Genomic DNA, 19036 nt, shown 5'->3' with positions numbered 1-19036 from the left:
AATACCCACATTCCTGAATCTGTGGTCAAAAACATGAATTTTACATTTCCATAAAAACATGAAATCTACAATCTCTGCAGAAACATAAAATCTACATTTAAAAACATGGTTATCGGGCAGTCTGGATGGCTCAGCGGTTTAGTGGTGCCTTCGGCCCGGGGCCTGATCCTGAAGACCCGGGATCAAGTACCATGTCAGTTTCCCTGCATGGAGCCTGCTTCTCCCTCTGCCTGTGTCTCTGCCTCTCTCTCTCTCTCTCTCTCTCTCCTGTGTCTCTCATGAACAAACATAAAATCTTTAAAAAATAAAAAAAATAAAAATAAAAACATGGTTATCAACATAACATCACAGCAAAGTCAAAGTAGTTGAGAAGTTCAACATGGGCTTATGCAATAGCAGGTAATCTGGTTTGGAAGGATACATGAGAAAGTGTGAGAAAGCAGTAGTGGAACAATAAGGGAGTAATGAGAGAGAAAGTCTTCAGACGCTAAAAAAAAAGGGGGGGCATGGTTATGTAAATATCTACATTTTTGAAACTGTGATCATAAACAATACTGCTGCTTAAGAATACAATCATATAAAAATATTTAATCCCAAAAAAGTTTTCCAGGACACTCAGCTTTCAATACTGGCAGAGGACTAAAGTGGTCTTATAACTCCCAGCAGAAAAGTTACAAAAACCAGATTTTAAAAATGGGTCCTAGAAAGTATCCGAAATACAGACAGAAACTGGAAAAGAGTTTAATTTAAAAAATGGACAGAAAAAATGGAAGGAATATGAATTGTGAACTATGGCTTCTTACCCTGCAGACACTATTCAGCTCTCACGGTTTGTGACAGCAAACCATAAGGGAAAACTACACTCTTACCACAAAATATGACAGAGATTTGAGTTCAGGGATGGAAAAATAGATGGAAATTTAAAGGGAAAATACTGTAGTGAAAGAACCATGCAAGGGAAATGACCCAAATTCAGAATGCAAACTATCCAATCCCAGGCTGACAGCTAAACTCTGCAGCAAAAGGGAGTGAACTACTGATATGTGCAACAACAAAGATGAATCTCAGGATAACTGTTATGTGCAAAGAAACCAGACAAAGAAGACTCACACTATATGACTGTATTTATATGAAATTCTAGAAACGACAAAACTATTGTTATAGAAAGCAGATCAGTGGTTGCTAGTGCTAGAGGCATGGAGGAAGGGGACTGGCTGCTAACTTTTTAGTAATGGATATATTCTATATCTTGATTTGTGGTGGTCACATGTTGTTATACACTTGTCAAAACTCATCAAATTATACACTTAAAATTGGTGAATTTTACTATGTTTAAATTATACTCAAAGTTTAAAAAAATTTTCAAGGACTTTTTAAAAAAAGATTTTATTTTTATTATTTTTTGAGAGTGTGTGTGTGTATACATGACGTGTGTGTGTGTTAGTGTGAAGAGGGGTAGAGGGAGAGGGAGAGGAAGAGGGGAAGAATATCAAGCAGACTCTGCACCAAGTGCTGAGTCCAATGCAGGGCTCCATCCCATGACCCCAAGACCCTGACCTGAGCCGAAACTAAGAGTCAGACACTCAAGCAACTGAGCCACCCAGGCACCCCTCAAGAAGGACTTTTATTTCTTGCATAATTTACTAAGAACTGTGTCATTAATCTAAAGCTCTTCTATTACCCTAGATTCTAATAAATCTACTTCCTGCCCTCTGCTTTACAACCACTGTCCAAAATGACAGATGTCACTAATAGGTATGTTGCATATGTAAATAATGTGAAAGATGAAAAAAGGGCAGAACAAAGAAAGCTTGGCCTAAGACAATATCCTTGGAAAGATGAGATTAGGACTTCAGAGGAAAAATTAGCCATTCTGGAAGGGAGAGGAGGACAATACAAAGATGCTTCTTAAGCAAGAGCAATGATCTAAGGAGAACTTTACCCTTAGTCTCTTTGATTCATATTCTCTCTAACTGCACTGTCCAACAGGTAACCACTAATTGCATATGGCTAACATTTAAATTAAAGTAAATTAAAATTTCATTAAAAATTAGGTTCTTGGGCAGCCCAGGTGGCTCAGTGGTTTAGCACCACCTCCAGCCCAGGGCGTGATCCTGGAGACCCAGAATTGAGTCCGGCGTCGGGCTCCCTGCATGAAGTCTATCTCCCTCTGCCTGTGCCTCTGCCTTTCTCTCTCTCGCTCTGTGTCTCTCATGAATAAATAAATAAAATCTAAAAAAAAAAAAAAAAAAAAATTAGGTTCTTCAGTTGCATTAGCCACATTTCAAGGTCTAACTAGCCCTATATAGTTACTAGCTATCATAGCAGACAGCATAGAAAATGTTTCCTCTAGCAGGAGAGAAAATTAATTCTATTGGGACAGTATTACTCCGTAATTTTCAATTTCAAAATAAACTAAGACATCTTAAAATATCATAGAGAAAAAGATGAAATGAGGAAAAATACGTGAGTGAAGCAGTACCTTGGTACTATAAAATGTTTACAGAGAAGTAGTAAAATTGGAGGAAGTCAGGCTTTAAAGTCACACAGAACTGAGTTCAAACTCCAATCTTGTGACTTACTAATATGCAACCCTAGGTAAATTATTTCCCAATGCTTTAATTGAAGAAGCAAATATAAAATAATCATAACACTTTATAAAAGCTACCTCAGAGTTCTAAGAATTAAATAATATGAGATGATGTACCTAATACAGCACCTGGAACACAGTATAAATACTAGTTCCTCAGTTTAATTGCAACTAAGGATAATTTTTGGCATGCTAGTTATCTGGTATTAGCAATTGGCAACTCCTTTTATTCTACAGTTCACAATTTTGGTTAAGATAAATTTGCCAACCACAATTCCCTTGAATTTTTAAGGATATAAATGTATACTAGAATACACAAATCACTTTTCAAAACAAAATGGAACATACCTATAGTTTTAATGTTGTGTTCATGCTTACCTTAGATGAAATGATCCGGTTATCTATAAATTTCTGAGGTGTGTAAAGGCCATTCTGAGGAAACCTGTTGGCTATGTAAATAGTTCTTGTGTCACTTTGATGTGGTGGGTCAAAACCCTAAGACCAAACGAAAGAAAAATATTGATCAACAAGGTTAGTTATGATTCTTTACTGGTGGTTTTATTTAACTAATCAGATTGTACATATTATTACTGGACTTGAACTACATATAGGCTCAATCTATCTAATTCTTAGCAGAGTTAAGCCATATATATTTTTCTTTCTCAGGTAAACTAGTGTATTATCTTCAAGTATAAATTAACTAGATAATACATCTGGTAACGAAAAATAATCTATACTCTATTAGAAATGCTATCAAAAGGGGGAAAAAATCATGCAGAGGATCTACAGAAGCATTTGAGGCCAAAATTTAATTCTCGTGGGTTCCATGTCTTTCTTAAGATGGATTCCTACTAAGTGATGTGGAAATCCTGTGTAGCAATGGCCTAGTCAGCACCTACCATATTTGATGACAAAAGTTTATTATTTTATTTCTTCCACACCCAGATCAACTTGGGTTTCAAAGAGCTTTGATCCCACAGGACTCACAATGCATTGGATAGGGTCTCGCTAAGATTCATTCCGTACAAAAAAAAAAAAAAAAAAAAAGATTCATTCCATACAATCATCTCTTTGTGCTAGTCATACTATCAACCTGAACTATGGATATAGAATTCTGGCCTGATAATTGGGAAACCATCTCTCAAGGTACATTTAGTAATGATATCCAGTGTAAAAGTTTTCACTGGAACAAGAATACTGTTACTCCATTCCCACAGTATTTTCCACTTTTCAGATGGCAAGTGAATCTTCAATACTCCTTTGGCAGATCTTGGAGATACTTTGACAGGCTGAAAGTAACCACCAAAAGCAAGGCCTTTTGGGGGGCTTCTATCTGGTAATGATTTGAAATTTCTCAGATTTTCATTTTTTTCATTGTGGTCAATAGCTATTTACTATGGCTACTATATTATTAAAAAGTTAACTAAAGTTGGTATTCTTAATATAATGATCCACTTGTAGATATTAAGGACTCTACTTTAGTAATCTACTAAGTGATGTGACTGCCATTCAATGCTTAGCATCCCTGTAAAATTTCCATTAAGCACATACATACCGACAGTGGAAATTCCCATATTACCTATAGGTATATTTTGTTTAGTACATCAGAATATTAACAGTGCTATGTTTAGGTTTTAACTGCTCTTATTTGTGGTTTTAAAACAGCTAGTACAAGACTGTGAAAATTAAATGCATTTGTATGCTCCATAAAAAAACCATGAAGTTTCATTTTATTTGTTTATGCTATTTATAGTGATGACCACATTTTGTGGATGTGAATGTGCCATTATGTGTCTGATTTCAAAATCAGTTTCTTCAAAGATAAAATGTGGCATGCATATTTATCTTCCTCATAAATTCTCCTTTAAACATTTCACAATTGTTCCTTATAATTATTCATGGGGGGATAAAGGCAGGCCTCAAAATTGGAGGTGGAACTTACTGCTTTATCTAGAATATTGCAATCATCTTAAAGATATATACCATTTATCCATTCAACAAATCTTTATTGAGTTTAAGTACCATGTTGATCCATGCAGAATCATGCGACTTGTTAATTACTCAAGTAAATCATAATATGCTCCAACTCCATAAATAAATGAATAGACAAAGAGTTTGCATGCTACTGCTATAATCTATGGCTGTATTTCTCAAAGGGGTTCATCGGAAGTTTGCCAATAAAGGTCATAAAGTCATAAAGTTACAAGAGGGACAGACACACAGGTAACTGGAACATTAGACCGCACGAAGCATATTTATTCCACATTCACTCTGTAACCATGTAAAAAGAACAGTAAGTTACATACCATGTATGTAAGTTTTTGGGATAAATTAAAGAAGAAAAAAGAAATTTGTGGTTCTGAAAGAATATGTAAATCTTTTTTTTCTTTGAAGAGAGACAGAGCACACATGCATCTGTGTGCACATGAAGGGGGCGCAGAGGGAGAGAGACAAAGAGAATCTTAAACAGGCTCCATGCTCTGTGTGGAGCCCAATACAAAGCTTGATCTCATGACTGGGAGATCACAACCTGAGCCAAAACCAAGAGTCAGATGACTGATCCACCTAAGCACTCTAACAATATGTAAATCTTTAAGATGTCAAGACAATTGAGACTGAGAACCACTGATGCAGAATTTTATTTTTTGCTAAATTCTACCAAGACCGGAATGTATTACTACTACATCTAAAGTTAAGAAACAAAAAGCAAAACAGAGACTTCACCAAGTTATATATGTTATTTATATACATTACTATTACAACATCTCATTCATGGCCTTCTAGGAAGCAAATACTCATCCTTCTCTATTCATCTCTATTGGCTATACCAGTAATCACATACTAAAGTTTTGAAACTTCTTAGATTTCTACAATTATTTCAAGGGGATATATTGAGATATTTCAAAAATAAAATCAATTTTAAATTAAGCTGAATTTTAAATGCAGAATAACTATATTCCAAAATATCATAATTTAACATAATTCCAAAAGGAGAATGACAAAGTTTCCCTTATTTCCAAAGATGCTATAATGTCCACTTAAACATTTTCAGTTTTTTCAGGTGTTAATTAATTCACCTGATCTCATTCAATCATTTTATAATCAATGGTATGCCTATATGTGTGTGTATTTTTTCTACACAAAATAAATTTTATACTTATATTTATGACTGTATAAATTTTATATTAGTTGTATAGGGACAGCTAGATGTCCTTTATGGAAAAAACCTCTAACACTTCAGTTCATTAGCATCACCTTCTCTGCAACAAATTAAGCCAACCACAAACAATAAAAATAAAAGAACAAAACTTCCCCAAAATAAAGAGAGTGACTTATAGAAGGATCTATAAATGGGTTTCAGGTCTATGAATCTCTGAAAATGTATGCAAATTTGCAAAACGTGCATTTTTCTGGTGAGAGTGAGATTACTCAGCCAACAGAAAGGATGAATACCTACCATTTACATTGATATGCATGGAACTGGAGGGTACTATGCTAAGTAAAATAAGTCAATCGGAGAAAGACAATTATCATATACTTTCATTCATATACAGAATTTATGAAATAGTGCAGAGGACTGTAACGGAAGGAGGGGAAACTGAATGGGAAAAAATCAGAGAGGGAGACAAACCATGAGAGACTCTTAACTCTGGGACACAAACTGAGGGTTGCTGAAGGGGAGGAAGGTGGGTGGGGGATGGGGTAACTGGGTGATGGACATTAAGAAGGACACGTGATGTGATGAGCACTGAGTGTTATACAAAACTGATGAATTACTGAAAACTACATCTGAAACTAATGATGTACTATATGTTGACTAATTGAATTTAAATAAAAAAAGAAGCTTAAAACCACTTACCTAAAGTCTTGCTCTATAATCAGTTCTCCATCTCAATATTGCAGATTTTAAAAACACAAGAGAATCTTTATGTTTCAATAACATCTCTACTCTTTTTAAAAAGGAGTCAAAACAAACATGTTATCAAAATTAACTGTATAACTATACTGTTAGTATGAGGTTAAAGTACAGTTCCACACTTTTCTAGCAAGCATTTCACCACAATTCATAGCACTGAGAAAGAAGTACAGTCTGAACTTCCTAATCACTATGTCAAGGCTACATGCCAGGGTTGGCACACATTACATTTTCTGTTGTCATCTCAGACTACCCATTCACACCTTCCATCCCTTAATGCTAGCCTGCTCCATTTTCCTCTGATTTCATCTTGCCCTGAGCAAAGAAACTGAGATAGATTAATGCTTTTCTAATCACCCTGATTCTATTTTAATTCCTACTAAAAAATAGCATCTACGCTTTGGAAGCACACAAATTTAAACTATTTAAAAATAAAAAACTCTCATGTTCTATAAAAGTATGAAATTCAAAACCTCTTTTCAGTCTGGATTTGTGAGTATATGTTAAAGTCACAGGTATAAAAAAAAAGTGGGTAAGGTGGAAAAAATCTCAGGATGGCTTCTTGGGGAAGAACTGACAACACATGGGATTGGTTTCAAAGAGACTCCTTCAAAAAAAAAAAAAAAAGATTTTATTTATTTATTCATGAGAGACACAGAGAGAGGGAGGCAGAGACACAGGCAGAGAGAGAAGCAGGCTCCATGCAGCGAGCCCAATGTGGGACTCGATCCCGGGACTCCAGGATCATGGCCTGGGCCAAAGGCAGGCGCTAAACCACTGAGCCACCCAGGGATTCCAAAGAGACTCCTTTTGTAACCACAAATTGTTGAGACCTAGGGAAATCAATCTAGCAAACAGCTTTGTAATTTTTAGAAGTTAGTCTTTGGCACATCGCAGTACTTGGAATGAATCACAACATTATACGTTTTCATACCAAATATACCAGCCTCTCCATAATCTTAGAATCTCAAAGATTTTATGAAAAATACAAACATTATGAATAAAAGCACTAGCAAGGGACTAAAACCATAGTCTTATAATTAAAATTGCTACATTTTCTTAACGTAACTAACAAAACATCTTTAGAGTTCACAATGATCAATGTAAATTTGTGCTTCTTACTCTTATGTGATCTATTTCTTTTAAAATATAAGGAAAAGGTTTCAAAACAAACCACACACCAAAAACCCCACCAAAACTAAAAAAAAGTTCAGTCAAAATTGCAATACCACAGTTTTTAAAATAAATGAATAAAAGCTTTATTTACATCACACACTTTATTGTATGACAGAAACTAATTTTTGTTGGATGTATGCTCCAATGTATAAAGGCACATGAAAATGGCCTAGCAAAAAATATGACAGAATGATATGAAGAATGACTTAATGTATTTTACCAAATCTATAAATTTAATTGTGAATTACTGTTTACTGGACATAGACTTTAAATAAAAGATATCTAGGGGATACCTGGGTGGCTCAGCGGTTTAGCGCCTGCCTTCGGCCCAAGGCATGATCCTGGGGTCCAGGGATCGAGTCCCACATCAGGCTCCCTGCGTGGAGCCTTCTTCTCCTTCTGCCTTTGTCTCTGCCTCTCTCACTCTCTGTGTCTCTCATGAATATATAAATAAAATCTTAAAAAAAATAAAAGATACAATATGAAGATACTGTAAGGGCAAGATAATTTTACACTGTTAGTAGAACAAAGGAAAGTGATAGAGAATAACTTAAAATGCTTGTGATGTAAACAAACAAAAAAATTAAACATTTTTGTTTCATGTTGAATAATTTTCATTTTAGGGCTTAAGGTTGTCTGCCATTATCATACCAGTCTGGGCTTCTAGGAACTTTGGCTTACTGTAAGGGTGGTTAGGACTGGCTTTCTAACTATAAAATATAAAATTTGGAGTGATCCTGGAGTCTAAAATTCTTAAATCATCTGTCAATGCTTTACTACAGGAAGCTCCTCTTTGAGAGGTTAGGATATTCCTTCCCAAACTTGATTTCCATTCCAACATACATCTCCAGAAAAACCCTATTTATCCTTCAAGTTTCAGCTTAAGAGTTTCCTTCTCAGTGGAGCTTTACCTGGCACTCCTTTTTCCCCAGGAACAAAGGGAGACACTTGTTATTTATTATGCCCACCAAACCTTTTACACAGTCTCATTATGGATTTTATTACATGGACTAGTAATTGTTTGCCTTTATATCAATCTCCTCCTCCAGACCAAAAGATTCTTAAAAGCAGAATGTGCCAATTAATTAACAAATATTTATTGAATGAGCGAAATTCTCTAGTTTTGAGGTTCCAAGTTTAATTTTTAAATATCTTTAACAATAACTTTTCTACCAAATTGAATTTAAATGAAAAATGAAAAACTTTAAAAGTGATTTTGTAGAGTGAAATCCACCATTACTAGTAAAAGAGAGGCTAATAAGCTTTTCACTCTGCTGTTCCTAGATTTATATTGCTTTCATCAAAGCCATTTATTATAGCTTTACAGTTGGCTGGGGTTAATTTCTGGATGTCAAAGAAACCAACTTCTACTAGGGAAATGCAAATCACAACCACAATGAGATTCACCTATCACCCATTAGAATGGCTATTATCAGAAAAACATAAAAAAACAAAACAAAAACAGAAAACAAGTAGTACTGCAAGGATGTGGAGAAATTGGAATCCTTATGCACCGCCAATGCAGTAGAAATGTAAAGTGGTAGAGCCTCTGTGGAAATATGGAGACTCTTCAAAAAGAGTAAACACAGAATAATCATATGATCCATAAATTCCACTTCTGGGTACATACTCAAAAGACACGAAAGCGAAGACTTGAACAGATATTTATACACCTATGTTCAAGGCAGTATTATTCACAATAGCCAAAAGATGGAAGCAACACAAGCATTCATCAACAGATGAATGGATAAAAATATGGCATATACATGCAATGAGCTATCATTCAGCCTTAAAAAAGGAAATTCTGGCACAATGTACAACACGGATATACCTGAAAGACATTATGCTAAGTGAAATAAGCCTGTCATGAAAGAAAAATATTGTACGATTCCTTTATTTATTTTTTTCACCATACATTTGAGAGAAAGAGAGAGTGCAAGCACATGCACAAGTAGGGAAAAGGGCAGAGAGAGAGAGAGAGAGAGAGAGAGGAAAGAGATCCCTGCTTAGCAGGGAGCCCAAAGCAGGGCTCAATCCCATCACTCGAGTCAAAATCAAGAGTCACTTAACCTACTGAGACACCCAGGGACCCCATATGATTCGTCTTTTATAAGAAATAGCCAAATTCAGTTTGCCAGGTGTTTAGTGACTGGAGGAATAGGGAGTGTGTGTTCAATGGTTATGGAGTTTCAGTCTGGGAAGATGAAAAAGTTCAGGACATGGATGGTGATGATGGCTGCATAATAATGTGAATGTACTTAATGCTACAAAACTGTGGACTTAAAAATGGGTTTAATGGTAAAAAAAAAAAAAAATATATATATATATATATATATATACACACACACACATATATATATATAAAACCACAATTAAAAATACCAATTTCAAAAAAAATTCAATTTCATCCATTTGAAATTCTCTGATGGATTTGAAGAATCCTATTTGGATATAATTCAACCATTATAATTTTGAATGTCTTTTGTTTGTTAGACTGGTGATTTCTATGTATGGCAACAGGGTCATGATAAAAAATAAATGTGTGAGGCTGTCTTAGTTTCAAACAAATTTTAAAATCATAGACTAAAAACCCTAAATTTGATTTTCTGTTGTTGTTTTATCAGGTTGAACACTGCACAAAGAGTGAAACTGGTAAATCTTCTGTGATATTCAAATTAGAGACAGATGGGTAAAAATAAATTACTTTTTTTTTTTTTAAGTGAAGAGAAAGAGCCTGCGCACGTGCACACATGTGCACACATGAACACACGCAAGCGGGGGTCAGGGAGGGGCAGAGGGGGAGAGAGAGAATCTTAATACCCTGAGATCATGATCTGGGCAGATATCAAGAGTCAGACACTTAACCAACAGAGCCATCCAGGTGCCCCTAAAAAGAAATTTCTACCCAAGTTTCTCAAATACTTCTGAGCCTTCTCCTCCTCCCATCACAATCATACACAGCAGGAGCAATGAAGATGGCTTATAGATCCTTAGAATATCAAAAGCAAGGAGTTATAACTCTTAGGCTGGAGACGTGTAGTCAATCAAAAAACATTATTTTTTTACACAGTATATCTAAAGTTTAATATTTAAAAATTATCAAGCACAGCCACAAAATTCTAAACATGAAAAAGCATAACAAAGTCAAAGAATAGAGACACAGGGTGAATCCTACTTAGTTATTTAGGCAAGAATTGGTGCAGCCACCCTAACTTTTAACAAACCATCACCTTCATAGTCAGTATCCATTAACATTCAGGTAAGACCTTCCACCAGCAAAAAGAGTATGACTTGCTGAAAGCTGAGATAATGTTTAGCATTTTTAGCAATAAACTATTTTTAAGTTGAGATACATAGCTCTTATAGATATAAAACTGTTGTACACTTGATAGAATACAGTCTAGTACAAACGTAAGTTTTACCTTATATGCACTACAAAACCAAAAACTTCATTTGACTCTATTGTGATATATCACTTGTGTGTGGTGCTCTAGAACTGAATCCACAGTATCTCCAAGGTAATGTCTTTACACTATATTTTCAGCAGTCTGCATTAGTGGCCATGGATTCACAATGATTATAACAACTGATTATTATGTCTACTGAAATGATGACTGCACATTTACATGCTGAAATAGATATTATTTAATATAAGTATTTCTTTGTTTTTCCTTCATATAACAACTTCAGTTTTGTTTTTTTTTTTTTTAATTTTTTATTTATTTATGATAGTCACAGAGAGAGAGAGAGAGAGGCAGAGACACAGGCAGAGGGAGAAGCAGGCTCCATGCACCGGGAGCCTGATGTGGGATTCGATCCCGGGTCTCCAGGATCGCGCCCTGGGCCAAAGGCAGGCGCCAAACCACTGCGCCACCCAGGGATCCCACAACTTCAGTTTTGATGTTGATTTTTAAAAGAAGTTATTAGTGTAGTCAGGTTATATATTTAAATTTTATCACAGGAGAAGAAGGGATGAAGCATTTATAAAATACCTGTTAGGGTCTGATAGGGTAGAAAAGCAACTAGGTACTAGGAAGACCAAAATATAAGTTACAAGTATTCGCTGTTTTGAGTCTATAACAGAATCCCTCAAGTTAGAAGCTGCAACTTTCACCAGAGCAGTACAGTATAGCCAGTATTCATACCAGGAAGCCACAACAAAGATTACCAAGTACAGATTTTAACAGGATAATGTATTAAGTAAAAAATTATAAACAATAACAAAAATATATTGAAGTTAAGAAATAGAGATGCTAAGTGAATCCTATTTAGCTATTTAGACAAGAATTGAAATAAAAAGAAAACAGCAGGGTGGAAAAATGGTAATTGTCTTGTTAATCTTATATGCTGAGAACCTAAGAAACCCGTTTCCGAAGAAAATAAAACATGTCTATACAAGGTTAAACAAATAGGACCCAGCAAATTTTAAAACTATTGCTACAAAAATTTAAAAATTAAACTTTAAGCAGAGAAATTATTATTTAGCAACACTGGGTCAAAATGACATAATTCTAAGAACGTATTTTTGAAAAAACAGTATAGACTATTTTAGCCTATTTTCTGTTCTTCAAGGAAGCAAGCAGTTCATTTACCCTGCATATTAAAATTGTACTGATCTGCAATTCTTGACTTCTACATGTAATGAAAAGAATTTACTTTAGCATTCAGAGTATTTACTGAACACTTTCTATGTGCTCTGCAATAAGTTAAGGACCACTGATGATAAAAATAGATGACTAAGTCCCCACCCACTTGGAGCTGATAAAATGTTAGTGATTTAGGCCTTATTTACCTTAGATATCACCTAATTTCCTATTTCCACACTCGTATTTAACATCAGAATACAATTATTTTCTGATTTCAATGTGGGACACCCTACATAAATATGTAGAAAGCAATTGGATATTTTTGTTTAGATATCAGGAAAGAGAGTTGGACTTGAGATTGGAACCCAACAAGCATAATAATGACAGTTAAAATTTAAAAAAATGTATAAGACTGCCTATTATGAGTGTACAGAGGAAGAAGAGAATAAGGACAAGAGATGGAATTCTTAAGGCTATTACTTAAGATACACGTGGGAGAGAAGGAATAAGCAAAGGAGAAAGAGCACCAGGCAGGAAGGAAAACAGAGAACTGGTATGGCAGAAACACAGGAAGAAGTTGCAAAAAGGTATTATTTCATATGCTGTAAAGAGAGATGAGAACAGAAAAAAAAAAGAATGCTGAATTTAATAATTAGGAAATCATTGGTGGCTTCTGTCAACATAGTTTGAATAAAGTTAAAAGGGCTACAATGGATTGATTGAATGGGGGTGAAGAGAAGAGTGGGGAAGTGGGGGATAGTAATTAACGATAGCTGGATCAAATGAAAAAAAACTTTTTTAGTTTAAAAGAATCATATATTCATTCAGGGTTGAAATGAAAGATTTGATAAAGAGGCAGAAAAGTTATAGAAAAAATTACTGAAGGATCAAGGAATTGGTAAGTGTAATAGGTTATCCCAGATGGGATTTTGAAGCAAAAAAAAAAGAATATTAGTGACAAACTAACAATATCTGGGACGACCGGGTGGTTCAGTGGTTGAGCGTCTACCTCCAGCTCAGGTAGTGATCCCAGGGTCCAGTATCAGGCTCCCTGCGGGAGACTGCTTCTCCCTCTGCCTCTTTATGTCTCACATGAATAAATAAAATCTTTTAAAATAAAAGAAAGAAAAACTAACAACATCTGAATAAAGTATGGAGTTTAATAGTAATGTATTGGCTCATTAGTATAACTGTAGCCTAGTAATATAAGATGTTAACAGTAAGAGAAATTAAGTGTGGGGCACTTATGAAGCTCAATCAGTTGGGCATCCTGCTCTTGATTTTGGCTCAGGTCATGATCTCAGACTCCTTGAGATCAAGCCCTGTGTCTGTCAGGCTTGATTTGATATTCAGCGGGGAGTCTGCTTCTCTGCCCCTGCCTGGGCTCACAGGCTCTCGCACATGGTGTGTGTATGTGTGTTTGTCTCTGAAATAAATAAAATCTTACTGTAAAAAAAGAGAGAGAAACTGGGTGAAGGAAATCTACAGGAATTCTCAGTATTACCTTTGCAACTTTTCTGTAAATCTGAAACTATTCTAAGATTAAAAGATTTATTTTTTAAAAGAAAAATACAAGTCTTCAAAAACAAGTACATCTATAAATTTTAGCAAGCAAGCAAACACACACACACACACACACACACACACCACAGCCATAGATACACAACACTGGCCTAGTTTTTCTCATTTTGCATAGATCATTGGCAATTTTATCTCAATTTACAGGAAACATCATCATTAGGAAATGCATGACCTAGGAGACATTTCAAGATTGTTAAAAGCATCTTTGATTACTTAAGAATTTTTACTTTCACTGACTCCTCCTAATAAATTCCTAAGTTTATTTTTTTTCAAATTCTGCAAATATGTGCTGGAAAAAGAGCTGATCAACACTGGCAGGTGGGTACTGCACCAATTTCCTTTAAAGTTACATAAATAGGGCAGCCCCGGTGGCTCAGCGGTTTAGCGCCGCCTACAGCCTAGGGCGTGATCCTGGAGACCCGGAATCGAGTCCCACATCCGGCTCCCTGCATGGGGCCTGCTTCTCTCTCTGCCTGTGTCTCTGCCTCTCTCTCTCTCTCTCCTCTTTGTGTATTCTCATGAATAAATAAATATTTTTCTAAAAAAAAAGGTTACATAAAGAGAGCCACAAAGTCAGAGGGTCTCCTGCATACCTACTTTGAGGCCAATGCCTTTACGTTTAAATTTCAATAGGAAAACACACGTTAGAGAATCACTTCCCTGTATTTCAGTAGTAAAGAGTCAAGTACACCTTCACATCTTTGTTAGCATTTTTCAAATTTGTATATTAAAGAGCACAGTGGAGAACTGAGATAAGCAACAATATCTATATTTCCTTTGTAGTCCAGGAGGTGCAAGAGCAAAGAAACAATTTCCTAGGTAACAGATGATTAAGATCTGAACTGACTATATACTACTTAAACGTTATCTGCCAACTGCACTTATCACAAAGAATTCTTCAAAGCAAAATCTTAGAATACCAATATATTATACATGTTTTCATTGGGAAAAATGTGCTTGATACTATATGAGGCACTGAACCAAATTTTGGTAAAATATCCGAGTATTCTGAGATACCAAACTACTTAGCATATCATTATTATATTATCCTGTAATTTAATTTTTAAAAATTCAATTTATAAATATTACGAGCATTGACTATATACTAGGTACTATGCTTGGTATAGTGAAACACCAAAATAGAAGTCAGGGCCTCTGTTCTGGATAAAATTTCATTTAGAAAAAATAAGGCCTCTTAATAAGCACAAAAAAAGAGAAACAAAATATCAAGTAAAATGAGTAAAATTTTGACTGAAATAGCAGTTAACTCATTAGATGACTGACTCACTTTTTTCTCTATAGAAAATGATCAAATACATCCTTCTGAAGAGTTAAATGTATATAGCACAATTCCATTACAGATGTAATAAAAGTTTATTAACTTTTATTAAAACGGATAACATATTTTTTCAGCAATTCCAATTTCTGTTTTAACACAACAAATTTGTCAAACTTCAAAATAATTTTTTGAGTTCCTAAGGTTCAAGACAAAAAGGAAATTAAAAACTTGAAAAACTCTCAAAAAAATTTGCCATGTTGCTCAAAACTGATTTATAGGTATTGCATTTATGGTAGATAACATTTTCAGGAGAAGCTATACATTCAGGTACATGCAAATCCTAACTTTTTATGGTACCTAAAATATTAAGTCAACTTATGAATGGCCATTGCTGAATGACTACAGGAACTCTTGATCACATCTCTCCTTTTCCTCTACAACGTGTCACTCCAGAGTACCCCAGCCACCTTCCCTTAACTCCTTTTCTAGCCTTGCCTCACCATTGAACAGATTTAAGATGGCAGGATTGGGAATGAGAAATACAGAGAAAACTGCTGCTGTTGTTAACATTCTTCTACACTGCTAAACACCCTGGAAAAACTCTCTGGGTTCAAGTCTTGCCGCTGGTATTTATTAGCTATTGACCTTGGGAAAGTCCACACTTTGAGCTCTTCCCTTTTCCTCACAAAAGTAAACATGGATAAAATACTTTTCTTTTCTTTAATTAAGAAGATGTAGCTAGGGTTAAAATAAGACAACCATTTCTATACTCAGGGGCTGAGCCTTTGGGATTCTGTATCTGGAAATAGGCAGCTTGAAGTTCAGCTCCTATGGCATGATATGGATTAATAGCACCCCTTTGTACCTGGGTCCTAGAGTCAGGTTCAATTGAAAGGAAGTTGAAAAGAGCTTTGTACCTTTAAATATGTATAAAACCTCCAAAGAGATAATATCTATTTTTTTTTAAAAAAAGAAAATATTCTGAGAAAAATCAAGCAGATATGCATCAAGAACAGATGAAATTGAAAGAGGTCCAATAAATTCTGGAAATAAAAACCAATCATTTAGATTAAATATCTGAGGACAGGATGAACTCTCGACGGGACACAGGCGAGAGAATTAGTGAACTGAAAGCTAGAACTAAGGAATTTAAAGTGAAAGCAGCACAGAGAAAATACATGAAAAATATGAAAAAGAAGTTAAAAGACACAGAAGACAGGTTAGTATCAAGTAAGAGTTCTTAGACTGAGAAAAACTCAGGTTGAGAAGCAATAGTTAGGGATCCCTGGGTGGCGCAGCGGTTTAGCGCCTGCCTTTGGCCCAGGGCGCGATCCTGGAGACCCAGGATCGAATCCCACGTCGGGCTCCCGATGCATGGAGCCTGCTTCTCCCTCTGCCTGTGTCTCTGCCTCTCTCTCTCTCACTGTGTGCCTATCATAAATAAATAAAAATTAAAAAAAAAAAAAAAAAAAAAAAAAAAAAGAAGCAATAGTTAAAGGAAGAAAACAGGCTGAAAATTTTTCTGAGTCATAGTAATATAAGCCTTGAGACTGAAAGTAGACACAAGTGCAGAGCAGGAAAAGCATGAAAAAAAATGATAGATATAGCAAAATAAAATTGCAAAATATCAAGGACAAAGAGAGAATCTTAAAATCAATGTGACACTGATTACCAACAGTAATGACAATTAGGTTAAAAACATATATTGTACCAGCATTTATAAATGTCGAAAGGAATGGAATAAGTAGTATCTTCAATATGTTGAGTGAAAGTACATGTTAATCTAGAATTCTTATCTACCTAATTAGTGTTCAATAGTGACTACAAAATAAAGACATTAAAACTAAAACAGATCACCCTTCTAAACCCTTGCTTAAAAATTACTAAAAGAAAAAAAATTACTAAAAGATCTATCTTATTAAAAATAAAAGTAAACACAGGGAGATGAGGTACTATGCAATAAACAATGGTGAGTAAAAGAAATCACTAAATCTTTGTAGAAAAATGAGTAACTGCCAAAAATTTAGAAAATGTTTTGAGAAGAAGAACTAGGACATACATTATGGGAAAAAAAATATTTGCAAGTCATATATCTACAAAGGATCATGTATCCATAATACAAAAAATTCTTACAACTCATTAAAAAAAATTTTTTAGTGGACAAAAAGATCTGAATAGGCATTTTTCCAGAAAAGGCTAATATGGACATGTAAAGATGTTTGAGATCATTAGTTATTAGCAAAATTTAAACCAAACCACAATGATGTTCATTCCCACCAGGATAACTATAATTAAAAAGACAGACAAAACTAAGTGTTGACAAGGATATAAGACATTGGAACCCTTATACATTGCTGGTAGGAACGTAAAATGGTGCAGCCACTCTGAAAAACAGTTTGGCAATTCTTCACAAAGTTAAAGACGGAGTTACCATATGACCCAATAATTCTACTCTTTAGGTATACAGTCAAGAGAAATGAAAATATACATGGACACAAAGACTTGTACATCAGTGGTCAAAGCAGTGTTCTATGCAATAGTCAAAAGATGGAAACAAACTAAATGTTCACTAACTGATGAACATATAAACAAAACGTAGTATATCCATATAATGGATTATTATTTGACAATAAAAAGGAATGAATTACTGATACATGCTATGACATGGTTGAACCTTGAAAACATTATGCTAGGTGAAATATTATGCTAGAAAACAGTCACAAAATACCAAATACTATATGATGCCAAATACTATATGATGCCATTTCCATGAAATGTCCACAGTAGGCAAACTGATAAGAGGTGGAAAGTAGATTAGTGATTGATTAGGGCTGGAGACTAGAAGTCTAGGGGAATGGAAAGTGTAAGTTGGTTGGCAGAGAGTTTCTTTTAGGGGGTATAAAAATGTTCTAACAATGAAATGTGGTGGTGGCTGCACAATTCTATGAGTATACTAAAAAAACTGAATACTTAAATGGGTAAACTGTATGGTATGTGAGTTAAGTTTTAACAAAGCTGGTAAAAGGGAAAAAAAGAGAATTAAACTATTACATAATAGTATTGTGGAAGGTGAGAGAAGAAATACTGGAGTTAAAACTCAAATCCCTATATTATTTGTAGGTGGATAGAGATACTCAATATACAGGCATAGGTAGAAAATAATAAAATACAATCCATAGCTTCTACTTCATCTAGAAGAAAAATATGAAAAGGAATTTATCAAATTCAATACAAAGCCAATCAAAATCCTAGACAGATTCTCCACAGAATTGGACAATCTGATTATAAATAGCATATGGAAGAGTAAAGATTAATGCAATTCTGAAAGAAAAAAAAGGACTGCTCAGCCAGATGTCAAGACTTATAAAAATATTATAATTAAGACACTGCGTAACACCCCACTTACATAAATGGATAGATGATCAAAACAAAATCAACCAGGAAACTTGTTGGCTTTGAATGACACATTATATCAGATGGATCTAACAGATATATTCAGAACAATATGTTGTTCTGAATACACATTCTTTTCAAGTGCACATGGAACATTCTCCAGAATAGATCACATATTAGGCCACAGAACAAGTCTAAACAAATTTAAAAAGATCAAAGCCATACCATACATCTTTTCTGACCATAATGCTATGAAACTAGAAATCAACCACAAGAAAAAACCTAGAAAGCACACAAATAAATGGAGGTTAAATAACATGCTACTAAACAATGAATGGGTCAACCAAGAAGTCAGAGGAAATAAAAAAATACATGGAGACAAATGAAAATAAAAACACAATGGCCCAAAATCTTTGGGATGCAGCAAAAGCTATCTAAGAGAGAAGTTTTTAGCAATAACAGGCCTACATAAAGAAGCAAGAAAAATCCCAAATATATAACCTAACTTTACACCT

The 19036-nt window shown here is 34.7% G+C and overlaps 1 protein-coding gene across 6 annotated transcripts in view; it reads right to left on the bottom strand.

Moving 5' to 3' along the window:
* ATP11B (ATPase phospholipid transporting 11B (putative)) overlaps positions 1 to 19036 on the bottom strand; it is a 121648-nt gene that overhangs the window by 92039 nt on the left and 10573 nt on the right. For all 6 annotated transcript variants that reach the window (XR_012021779.1, XM_072807543.1, XM_072807538.1 and 3 more), the window contains one exon: positions 2969 to 3085. Coding sequence is in view for 4 of the 6 variants with exons in the window: in XM_072807543.1 (XP_072663644.1) it covers positions 2969 to 3085 (117 nt within the window). In the remaining 2 variants the exon portion in view is untranslated. Of the gene's footprint in view, positions 1 to 2968; positions 3086 to 19036 lie in introns of those variants that run through there.

Source organism: Canis lupus, chromosome 31 (genome assembly GCF_048164855.1).
Source record: "Canis lupus baileyi chromosome 31, mCanLup2.hap1, whole genome shotgun sequence".
Taxonomy (NCBI): domain Eukaryota; kingdom Metazoa; phylum Chordata; class Mammalia; order Carnivora; family Canidae; genus Canis; species Canis lupus.
This window is presented reverse-complemented; position numbering and strand designations above follow the sequence as displayed.